At 45.3% G+C, this 12,312-nt stretch overlaps 2 protein-coding genes across 2 annotated transcripts in view; one reads left to right on the top strand and one right to left on the bottom strand.

Moving 5' to 3' along the window:
* Positions 1–3,545, bottom strand: part of BEND7 (BEN domain containing 7) — a 49,362-nt gene extending 45,817 nt beyond the window's left edge. The window contains exons 1-2 of the mRNA XM_009883006.1: positions 3,498–3,545; positions 63–420 (exon numbers count right to left, since the gene is read on the bottom strand). Coding sequence (XP_009881308.1) covers positions 63–420; positions 3,498–3,545 — 406 coding nt within the window. The remainder of the gene's footprint in view (positions 1–62; positions 421–3,497) is intronic.
* Positions 3,546–11,151: 7,606 nt separating this feature from the next.
* PRPF18 (pre-mRNA processing factor 18) overlaps positions 11,152–12,312 on the top strand; it is a 17,928-nt gene continuing 16,767 nt past the window's right edge. The window contains exon 1 of the mRNA XM_009882938.1: positions 11,152–11,171. The gene's annotated coding sequence lies outside the window, so the exon portion shown is untranslated. The remainder of the gene's footprint in view (positions 11,172–12,312) is intronic.

Below are 12,312 nucleotides of genomic sequence, written 5' to 3'. Positions count from 1 at the left end.
GGCGGTGGGTTCCCTGAGGGGTCGGAGGAGGGAAGGAGGAAACTCTTGTTGTTTAGCGGGACCGGAGAGATTCCCGGGGTAGGGTCCGGCGAGGATGGGGTTGAACTTGGCGCTGGTGCGGAAAGTAGGCAAAACCCAGAAGCGGGGCTCGGCTGACGCTGACAGCTGCTTATTACCGTGTTTTACAGTAATTATCGCAAGGATGTGCCCGCTTGCGTCGCGGACCGAGGCCCGGAGGAGCGTGCTGAAGCGCCGGCTGGCCTGAGGGACGCGGAGCTTGGCCCGCCTCGGTGCGAGGTGGGTGGCCGTGGCCGGAGGAGAGGAGCCAGGGCTCTTCGCTGGAGTGAGATTTAGCGGGTCCGGCAACCCGCCGATGGCCACCAGGAGGTCACCACAGCCACACCGATGGCCCAAACACAGCTGGAATCAGCACTTGGGTTTATTCACCACTTGACGCCTTCGGCCATACTTCCAGTTCACTTACGCTGAACTCTTTTCTGGTGTAGTGTTGTGGGTTTCTTTTTACAGTCAAAGAGTGCTTTTGCCTAAATTAGTTTGCATACTTTTTTTTTTTTTTCACAGTCAGGAGTGCTTTTGCCTGTTGCCTGTAGAGGAAGGACCCAGGCTTTTACAGTTACGACTACCGATAACTGAAAACACACAGCTCCCGATCATCATCTTGTGTTTTAAGTGTAGTCAGGCTGTGTTTTGACAAGGAGAAGAGTATGTGATACTTGCATACGCCTACTCGAACAGATGCAAACGCAGATTTTCCCTTGGTCTCGGCGGAGTACCCAGGAGAATCCCATTGGCTCCAGTAGTATTGACTGGCCCTATCACTTGGAATAATGACATAAAATTAGTAAGAGGAAAGTAAACTGAATATTAACAATAGTGATTTGTATCCTAACTGTGAGGGTAGACAGAGTCAGACCTGCGTTCTCTTGTGCGAGGTGCTGTCCAAACGTGGTGCAGACGGTATACCCGGTTCCGAAAAAAAAACCAAAATCAGGAAATGGGCTTAATGGTGAAGCAATATCAGAAAATATGCCTAATGGTAAAATTTATTAGACTCCGGAAAATTAAATTCATGAGGGAGGTTATGGAAACCTCACAGATTGGGTAAGGGTGTAATTTTCTATTAAATTGCTAAGTGGAAAATCCCAGAGGCAATCAATATGCTACTTTTGGAATTTTCCTAAACTTCGCTGTAAGACTTTGTGAAAGGAAACTGGGCTAGCGTACTATTTAAAATCCTGCATTATATATTTTTGGGAGGATGCTGAAGCAGCAAAGGTAGATGGATGTCATGTGCTGTTTGCTAAATTGTGTGGGTCCAATTAATCTCTGGTACAGCGCAGCGAAGTCAGGTCTGAAATGCAGCAGCAGTGTGCTTAAATTTTGTGTACAAAAAGAGTATTTTCTCTCTCTCTTTTTTTTTTTTTTTTCTTGCTTCCCAAGCAGTCTGCTGATTCCTGTCTGCTAACTTTATTTACAAGACTTACAGCATTGCTGAAACTGTTGTGTTTGACTCTCATCCTTCCTGGGACAATAGGAGAATTTTTATAAAGCATAAGGCCTTCATTTACTGTTCAAATCACATGATGGGCTTTATCCTGCATTTGCCAAAGGAATGTGCTACAAAAATAAAAAGGTCTTTTCTGTTTTCCTCTGTTACTCAATTTTGTGAAACGTTTTGGGGTATAATTTATGAAAAAGTGATGGCAGTGTTTTATCAAGTGCTCTTTTTCTGCTTTTTAGTTCTTCCTTCTCTGTGTTGGATTTTTTTGCTTAAAGGGACACTCATGATTCGAAATGATATTTCAGTCTGAATGCTGCACACTGCAGTTTCAAGTAATGTTTTACGAGAGTTAGCACATCCCCCTTTTATTAGTATTTCTCTTTTTCTTCTCATGAATTAAAGAGATTCATTCTTTTCTACATGCAGAATAAGCCTGATCCTGCAGGCAAACCTAATTACAGTCACTCATATGAGTAAATCTTGCAGTTTTCATTTATGGAAGTGTTAGCCAGTTTTGATACCTAGGCCCCGATCCTGTCATCTCATCTGCATAAAAGTGAATTAGAAACTGGGACAAGGTGACTTTAGGTCAAAGTCTTCTAGTTATCCACACAACATGTAGGAGGATCTGGGAGCTGAAAACCAAGCTTTCCGTCCTGTACTGCTGATGTTTCTCAGCCGTGACTTAAAAAAACCCAGAACTACTTCAAGAACTCAAAGGCTCCCACATACAGTAAGTTGTGAGCCTGTCGTGGAGGCATTTTGGGGTGGGCATCCTACAACTGGACTGGGACCATCTGCTCATTTGTCACGGGCCGCCATTGCATTATTCTAGCTGGAGAAACCCAGAGATGAAAGTCGTCTTTATTCCATTAGAATGGCTGCCTTGTGTCACACTAGATAGTGGCCGGCTGCATCGCTGTGGCAGCCAAGTGACTTAGGATAAAGTGCACTGGCTCTGAGCGGTAGTCAGCTTTTGATTTAATCTTTTATTTCAGATAATGTCTCTATTGGATTGTTACTATTACACATTAAGAATCCATAGTTCCTTTTTTTTTTCTGGTAAAAATATTGGAAAATTCAGAGCATTTTGTATGTATTCATGAGCAGTTGCAAAGTATTTCCTCAATCAAACCATTAATTGAGTAATGTGTTTTTCAAAATGCCATGAAATTAGCTAACTAAATAAGGGCTTTATCTTGCAACATATTCCAAGTCAGTATGATTATCCCTATTTCCTAGCTACCGTTTTATTATGCTGCAAGTTGCTTTCAAAATATCCCCTCCCCATTCTAACTAATATTAATGTTCCCAACAATTTTCTGGTTTGTAAAATGCCTTTTTTTTTTTTCAATTTCAGATGCTAGATCAAGAGCTAACCAATTAAATATAATTAATCTAGTAATACTTCAGTATTAACAGCAGCAGTGTTCTTCACATCGGGATGTCCCAGGCTTTTCCTTTGCTTCCAGGCTCACAGGTGTGTCCAGTTAATTACAATATTTTGATAATTATTCCGAAAGTAGGATGGTGTAGGACAAAGAAGACTGAAGGATCCTAGAGCTGAGGAGAATTATATGGGTGTGCTAAGAGCTCCAGCTTTTCAGTTGGCAAAATTATACTGGGGAAAAGTCTCACAAACTGGACGATTTGATCTGAGGCTTCAAGTCTAATGTCAAAGAATTCACGTGCGGCCGGGTGAAGTAGGAAGAGGCCAAATAAATGTAATTGAGGATTTTATAAACTCTGGTAGCGTTTTTCCCTTGCAGGTTTTTGGTGATGTTTTTGTGGTCATACAAAATACGTGGGCAGTACTTTTTCTCAGCTCCCGACTTGACGATAGGTCAGGTCGATGTTGTGCTGTCTTACTGCAAACCTCCCCTTTCAGGGGGCTTTTGTGTCGCATCTGAAGACCGGGTTGTTACACAGGTACATTTCTGGATGTCCTGAAGAAGTCCGAAGGAGTGCAGTTTACCTTGTTTTCTGATTCCACCTTAAGTTCTTCCTGGCTCATTTTAGTCATGGTACTTGACATCTTATGTCTCTATCCTTTTTTCCTTTGGGACACTATTTTGAAATAGCTTCTTGTCCATTCTGCTGCTTGTTAATCTTCCTCATATAAATTCAAAAGAAAAACCAACAAGACGGACCGATGTTTTCATCTGTTTGCCAGATCAGGGAGACCAAAACATTCCAGAACTGTTTCAACAATAAAGAATATAGCTGAATCTATGTACAAAGTCTTCTTTGTGTGTGCGGTTACAAACCCTCTGTATATTTCTGTATCAGAATGCAAACCCCATTTTGACTGTAAGGCTGGGCTTTTCCTCCCCTCTGTCCTTTTACGTGTAGCTTGGACTAAGACTGTGAGGAAGGGCATTACAGTCTAAGTGTCAAAGTTGGATGGTCATCCACTCTGATCAAATCCTTGTTGAATAATTGGATATTAAGGTATTAATTCTTCCCTAGGACAAACCAGGTTTTGGATTTGAATTCTGGGAGGAGTGGGTGGGGAGACCAAGGTGTCTAAACAACAGATACGGTTGGGGGATAAAGAAGAAAAGGTATCACCACTGCTTTTATGGAAGCTCATGTGGTAGAGTAAAAAAAAGTCTGCCTGCATACATGCATGTCCTGTGCTTCGCTGCAGCATGGAGAAATCGTGAGCTGCACAAATTTTGCCCTGCCTCCCCCTTACAACCGGAGGTGCTTCAAGGGAACTGGGGGCAATGTGAGTAGGGCTCCTTATTTTGCTTAGAACTTTGGGGTTTGTGCTGTACAAAGAGCAACAGTGCTTAGAAATTTTAGTCTGGGTGTGTCTTTGCATTGCTACCGCCTGTGTCTGAAGAGACAAAGTGTAAAGCCAGGCTGGCATTCCAGGAGAGGGTATGTTTGAGGTTTGGGTACTTCAGGAGTCAACGTTAACCACAGGAGCCCGAGCACAGCTTGGGTAAGTGGTCCTATTTCTGATGAACATTACAGGCACAAATTGCGGCAAGCTCAGCTCGGTGTCCAGCAGCCCAGGGAGTCCCCTGGTAGGAAGAGTTCACAGAGGGTTATGCTACTATTCACACCTACATTTTTGTGTCAGTTTGCTTCAGTCACTGCAGCTGAAGGCAGATGTAAGAGTGCAGCAATGAAAAGAGTCAGTCGCTGGAGTTACGGATGGAAAATGAATGCGGCATCAGCTGCAGGAACAATAGCATTTAGCAACGTTAGACAGCTCCTTGAGGCCGCGGGATGAAGAAGCCCAGAGAGTGGCCACCCTCCTTTAAGTCCTGACTGAGACTGATGTGGGAACATGACGCCGTGCCTCCCCAGCCCAGCCTTCTCGCTATTGGGAGCTGCTTGCCACAGGGAGCTGCTCTCTGTGTCTCCATTCTGCCTTGATCCTCTTCCATTTCTCCTGCCACACATTAGTAAATGCACTTGCACTAAAATCAATGGGAGTTTGAAAACTAAAAGTAATGTGTGCTTTGGTATGCTACTAATCCACTTATTTGGATCCTCTTACTGCTCCTCTGGGCTGCCCTGATCCTCTCTATCAGCCCACCCAGCTGCTCTGATCTGCTCTCTAAACTTCTGCTGTGGCTGCATTAGCATCCCTGTCAACTCACAGGGCTGCTGCCTCGATGCCTTCAATCCCCTCTTCCAATGAGAGTCTCTCTACTACATTATAATCCTTGTAGCTCGGAATACCGATGCAAGCTAAAATAAATTCATGAAAAGTTGCTGCGGCTCCTACTAAGATGTTCTATTTCCTTAAATGTTTTCAAACAGTACTTACATTTCAGGCTGAAGAAATAGCTTAAGACACGTTCATAACCACCTGCCTGCTTTGCGGTTTTGAAAAACGAAAATTCATTGCAAGGTACAATGTTGTTCAAAATCTACTCACACGTGCACGTTTTAAAGAGAGATCGTGTGAATTTAATATCTGTGTCAGGCTAGAGACTGACAACATCTGAAAATAATGCTTTTATTCAGCAGTAAGATGTATGCAGAAGTATTTTCATTAATGCAGGGCTCCCTCAGAGATGTGTAGATATTGAAGACTCCATCACCCATTCAATCCTTGACCTCTCAGCTGTGGCAGTCGATGCACCTGAGTGGGTATTTTCTCCCAGATGGACACATCCTGCAAGGATCAAACTGACAACACAGAAATATGATCATTTAGTAACAACTTTGAGAGGTTTCTTGCCTGGGTTGAATAAAAGCTAATGAACTCAGAAGTACAATACTTTACGTGCAACCATTTATCTTCTGTACACATAAAAACAGAAGAGAGAGAGATGTTTTTATGAGTTTTTCTACCATCCAGTGAGATCTATTTGGCGTTTTGGGGGGTCTCTGTTATGTTTATTCACCTATAACTTGAATACAGCTAAAATGTCTCAGAAACGAGGGTTGTGAAGTATAGACCTTGCTTTGGGGAAGGTTGAGGGGACAGACAATTGTATGGATCTAAAACTCAGTGCATGGAAATTTGACTAACCAGTCTGCGTTTGCAGGGATTAGTCCTGTTACTGCATCTTTCCTGTGAAAAGTCTGCTGCTTGGATATCCGTAAGCGCAGAGTGATGCTGAGAGTCAGTATATTCCCCGCTTAATGTCACCTGCCCCGTAGTGCCGAAGCGCTAGAAAGAACGTCTACAGAAATAACAACAAGTGGAGCACTGGCACAGGCTGCCCAGAGAGGTGGTGGAGTCTCCCACTCTGGAGACATTCAAAACCCGCCTGGACGCTGTCCTGTGTAACGTGCTGTAGGTGACCCTGCTCTGGCAGGAGGGTTGGACTAGATGATCTCCAGAGGTCCCTTCCAACCCTAACAATTCTGTGAATTCTGTGAATTCTGTGAACAACAACAAAAAGCATGATTGTTTTCCTGCAAGGTGTTTTGAATTCTTTAACAGTTACGAATGGCCACTGCTGTCAAAAGAGCATGGTCTCCCTAGTGACATCTCGGGACTGATTCATTAGGGGCTCTGATGACACAGTGCCATAAGATGAGTTACCAATACAGTTTCCTGAAACGACAAAATTTTCCTCAGATATCTCCCATACCAGCCAGTTTGGCAATAATTAGCTGTTCTTAAACGTAAAGCTTTTTAGAAGCAATAATGAGTTTTGACACCACCTCAGTTTTACAGATAATAAAGCCGCTGGGATAGGAATTGACCCGTGCATCCTTTAGACAACCTAAACAATTCACTTAAGTATTCCTTTATCAAAGCCAGGGGATAATTATCATTCAAACAGTTATTACAAGCATGTTTCTAAAAGCCACACTGGCCTTACTAACAAGTAACAACCATGTGGATGTCACTACTTTCCTAAGCATTTTAATGGGGCATTACAGAGGTCTGTCCTGGCAGACAGGAACGGTGGGGGCTGACTTACCACAAGAACTAATCAAATGATGATTTAAAAAGCAAAACAAAACCAAATTAAAATGCCACCCGCTTCTCTTACCCCCAACAATGCATGAATATCATATGCTTGTGAAGACTTGTGTTGGTAAGAAATGCCAGGAATTTTTTTCTGCCACTGCCTCACCTGTAAGCTTTTCTTGTCTTTGCCGGTGCCTTTTGGACACCCTTGGTGGAGTGCTCCCCCGCACTTCTTCCTCCATCTTCCCTCTGGCTGACTGTTTCTCAGTCTGTCACCTCCTGGAGATTGTGTGCTACTGCTTAGGCAGTTCTAGAAGGTAAATAAGAAATCACAAGCCTAGTCTGAGTGGCTTAAATTCGCTATATGGAGGGGATGGCCACATCCCCGCTGCAAGAATTTTAGGGAAACACAATTTGCAAACCCCAGCAGAAGTGCTGCCAGCCCAAATTGTCACGCATGTGGAGGTGACCTGTGGATGAGACAAGCTGGAGATACCTGTAAACAAACATAGTAAATGTGGGAGCAGAGAATGGGGAACTGGATAGGTTAATCCTATCTGAAAAGTTAAGGACAGCTTTAATAAATGAAGAAAAGAGCGAGACTGGATGTGGAGCCCCCTTTGCCAGAAGTGGACATATTTAGTCATGGTATAAAGGCAATTTTATCGAATGTCTTTTTTTGTTATGTTGTTTTGAAGATGAATAAAAAGAACCATGTACCTATCTGAAAAAAGTTTCCAAGAGCGATCTCTGCCCTGTGTTACTTGAAATGAGTTCTTCTGCAATCTCGGTCAGCTGTAAGGCTGCCTCCTGTGTTCTGCCTTCTGCGTGCAAGCGAAAGCATATGCTGGCTGAGCCGGGGTTTTCCTCTGTTTTAATATCAAATAGAAAAGCGAAACTGGATACCCATAAAGTATTGAATACAACCTGAAAACAGCTATATATAAACTGAATACAACAACTGAGCGCAACTGAAATAATTCTGATCAGCTTTACCACTTTGGCAAATAGATGACATCTGGGTTGTTTGAGTGAAGCGACGTATTTCTGAGCTGCCTTCAATAATCTTCCTGTGAGCTGACAGTGGGCTTGCAGCAGATGAAGCTGAGCAATCACTTAATCATTAAGAAATTGGAATGAAACACCTCATGTATGTTTTAAGCTTGTATTTCTATTACTTACAAGGCTTTTACAAATGTTCCAGGATTTTGACTAACTTCTAGATTTCCCTTTTCAGTCTTGATTTCATATGGAATGCCATGAAGCAAATTACTTCAAAGTAGCTTTGTGGTTAACTCTGTGGGGTTGTTCCAGAGGTCTGCGGAAACCTGGATCTAGGATAAACACATCTAAAACTATTGCTTCCAGACCCAAGCTCAGTTGTAGTGAGCTCTCGAAACTCTGCAAGTGGTTTTGGGAGAGCACAACGGCCTGGCTGCAGCCTTGACAGCAAATATAACATTTATTAATCACACGTGAGACAGAAATATGCAGCCATCGTGGTACCAAACCAGCAGTAGTGCCCTGAAAAGCAAAACAGGAGCAGCAGAAAACAAACAGTCGAGCTAACGATTTATAGCAGTGATCTAATTGACTCTAATGAGTAGAGTAATGCCGTATATGATAAATTAATAGTTTGAAATACAACTTGGAAAAGCACCCATTTCACATGCTAAAAATATCTTATGCACTGATGTCACCAAAAGGATCATTGCATGGATGAGGGACCAGCAGAGGGAAGGAACTGTCCACTTAACACACAGCTGAGCAGTTTCCACAGTCTAAGGGCTCCTTGGAGCAACGGAGACTCGGAGAAACCCTCTTGTGGTGCGGATGAACAGTTTCCAAGGATGCAAGGAACAGAACTCACAGTGTGAGCTTCCACGTGTGCCACGAGTTTGTCCAGCAAGGTGTGCCCCAGATATCCACCCTACAACCAAGCAGTGTGTGTGAATGGAGACAGTCAAGGGACGAGAGATCCGTAACAAAGCAGGCAGGGACCGTAACGAATTGCCAGCAGACATATACCCTCAGGAAGACGTTCTAAGGAACAGAGGAGCTTTGAGCAGAGTCCAGCCCAGACTTGACCCAACCATCTCAACAATTCACGTCCCTCAGAAAATGTTGCCCTGACCCCAAGGCAAAGAGGATTCAAACAGTTTTACCATCCTGGAAATCAGAGAGCAAGCCAGAGTGGATGTCCTCATGAGCTGTTAGGGTTTTAAAGAAAAAGAAGGTAACACCACTTCTTATACATTAGAAGATTTTCTAATCTCTTCAAGAAGAGAAATCTCAACACCAAATATTTTTTATCCTTTTCCTTCTTCAGGGAGATATTAGTGAATGCCCTCAATAGAACAGAGCCAATATATACACAGATTTGCATATATATACCAACTCTTCTGGGAGATGTTGTATTTTGTAGATCGCCACTTCTCTTCCAGAGGACCAGACAACTGTCTTGATCACAGCGAGGATTTACATTAAACTTTTAGACACTTTTTAGAGGTACAACATTAATTTCAAACCTAGCTGAAGTTTTTTTACCAACCTAAACTGTTCATCTGCTTTCTGTGTCCTTTATACCCCTCACTGCCACCTTCTTGGTTGGATTTTTATAAAGTGAGAGATCTTTGGTCCAGGTGTCACCTCACAGTAACTGCATCATTCTTGTGAATGCTGTGTGTGAGTTGGCTTTCCTCCTTCATTTTGTACTGTCTCTAATTGAGATATAATGTCAAACCGGAGCAGGAAATGAAGCAAGGTCTAAGGTTATGTCTACACTACAGTTAGTTGAGGGGGGCAGCTGGCACTCTGACATGAGCATCTGGATTTGTTTGCCATAAAGTCCTCTACAGAGTATTCCTACAGCTTCCCGATTTATGTCCTTACCCAAGTGTGGGCACATTCCCCCAGGCCTCTCCACTGAGACCTTCTTGGATCCTTTCACTGTCAGATGTGAAATAATTTCCTTTTAGAACTACCAAAAAGCGTAGGAGGACTGTTCCTGCTTCCTCATTGCAAAGCGATTGCATTCAAGCCTGAGGTAAAGCAGGGCATGATTTCTAAATCCATACCCCTTCAGCCTGGGTTTAAACAACACCCTTAAACCAATGGGCCATTTCCTGCAAGAAAGAGCCACGGTGCATGGCTCAGCTTACCCAACCTAGGTGAAAAGCCAGTTGTGGTTACAGCCCTCCAAAATAGCTGCCGGAGCAATGGAGCTTACAATGGGGAAAGGCAAAGAAGAAATCTGGGAGGACCTAAAGATGAAAAAGGCCTGGCAGAGCTAGAGAGGCAGAAGCTGCTGTGTGCCATAGCATGAGGCTAGAGGAGACAGAGGTGCAGCCACCAGCCGGGCTGCTCCTAAGCAAAACAGAAGAGCTAAAGTTACAGCTAAAGTTACTTTCACCCTTTGCTGTTTGGTGGCCTTCGTTTCCAGTGAAGGTGAAGCCCTGATGAATTTAAGCATAGTGAGAATTGGCCGTTCTTACTCATTCTTCAAAGCTTTTTTTGGACCTGTTGGACTTTACAAGCCACAGGATAGAAATTGCTGGACACAACCAGGTAAATAAACAAAATAAGAGATGAAATTCAGAGTTCAGCCTCTCTTTGTGTTAATCTGTGTCACAAATGCTGCATGCCCCGAGTCTTCAAGTTAATGAAGGCAGTAATTTTTATTTCCAGGATACGCACGTTAAGCCCACACTTTGGACCTCAGTCCCTACCAGCTGCCTGAGTCCTCTCGACCTGAAGGAAGCAGAAACAAGGCATCACACTTAAATCCCCAGGCGCTGTCTCAGGTGCACAGACAGCACAGGGGACAGGGAGTGCAAACCTTTCCCCTCTCTTGGGCGATTTTTAATACCAGCACCTGGGGAAGGAGCGGGGTGCTTGTGAGCACCCTGCAATTAAACCTTACACCGTTCACCGGTGTAGTTTCACCTGGGGCATTCCAGAGTGAGCAAAATGGTTCTGATTTCTCTTGGGATGTTGTTAAGCCTACCAGAGTGAACGGGCTGGTGGCAAGGGCGCACCCATGCCACCCATCCTGCCTCCCCACGTGGCAGCTGTACCTTCATATGGACGGGCCCATGTGCTCCTTGGGGCCAGTGACCAGCCTCATAGAAGCATTACCTCATGAAGTTCAACAAGGCCAAGTGCAAGGTCCTGCACTTGGGTTGGGGCAATCCCAAGCACAAATACAGGCTGGGTGGAGAATGGATTGAGAGCAGCCTTGAGGAGAAGGACCTGGGTGTGTTGGTTGATGAGAAGCTCAACACAAGCCGGCAATGTGCGATCGCAGCCCAGAAAGCCAACCACATCCCCAGCAGCGTAGCCAGCAGGGCGAGGGAGGGGATTCTGCCCCTCTACTCTGCTCTGGTGAGGTCCCACCTGCAGCGCTGCGTCCAGCTCTGTGGTCCCCAACACAAGAAGGACATGGACCCGTTGGAGTGGGTCCAGAGGAAGGCCACAAAAATGATCCGAGGGCTGGAGCACCTCTGCTGTGAGTAGAGGCTGAGAGACTTGGGGGGTTGTTCAGCCTGGAGAAGAGAAGGCTCCAGGGAGACCATATAGCTCCTTCCAGTACCTAAAGGGGCTACAGGAAAGCTGGGGAGGGACTCTTCATCAGGGAGTGTAGCGACAGGACAACAGGTAACAGTTTTAAACTGAAAGAGGGGAGATTTAGATTAGATACTAGGAAGAAATTCTTTACTGTGAGGGTGGTGAGGCACTGGCACAGGTTGCCCAGAGAAGCTGTGGCTGCCCCATCCCTGGAGGTGTTCAAGGCCAGGCTGGATGGGGCTTTGAGCAACCTGGGCTGGTGGGAGGTGTCGCTGCCCATGGCAGGGAGGTGGACCGAGATGATCTTTAAGGTCCCTTCCAACATAAACCATTGGTTGGAAAAGACCCCACTGACCCCCATCATTAACCCAGCACTGTGCAGTCCACCACTAAACCATATCCCTCAGCAACACATCTACCCGTGTTTTAAATACCTCCAGTGATGGTGACTCAACCACTTCCCTGGGCAGCCTGTTCCAATGTTTGACAACCCTTTCTGTGAAGCATTTTCCCCTTATATCCAAGCTAAACTTCCCCCGGCACAACTTGAGGCCGTTTCCTCTTGTCCTATCGCCTGTTACTTGGGGAAGCCACCGACACCCACCGTGCCATCCCTGGGCCTGTGACCGGCCCGACGCCCTCCCCGGGGCAGCTGAGCCGTCACTGCTCCCCCTGTGCACAGTCACACTGTCGCGCACTGTCGCGCACTGTCGCGCACTGTCGCCACCCCCCTGGGCGCTCCTCCCAGCCACCAGGGGGCGCTGCGCTGCAACCCGCCGCCTTGCGGCCCGGCTGGCGGCGCGGCCGGCCCGGAACGGCGCGACGGGTTTGG

Source organism: Charadrius vociferus, unplaced genomic scaffold (assembly GCF_000708025.1).
Source record: "Charadrius vociferus isolate BGI_N301 unplaced genomic scaffold, ASM70802v2 scaffold32, whole genome shotgun sequence".
In the NCBI taxonomy this organism is placed as follows: Eukaryota; Metazoa; Chordata; class Aves; order Charadriiformes; family Charadriidae; genus Charadrius; species Charadrius vociferus.
This window is presented reverse-complemented; position numbering and strand designations above follow the sequence as displayed.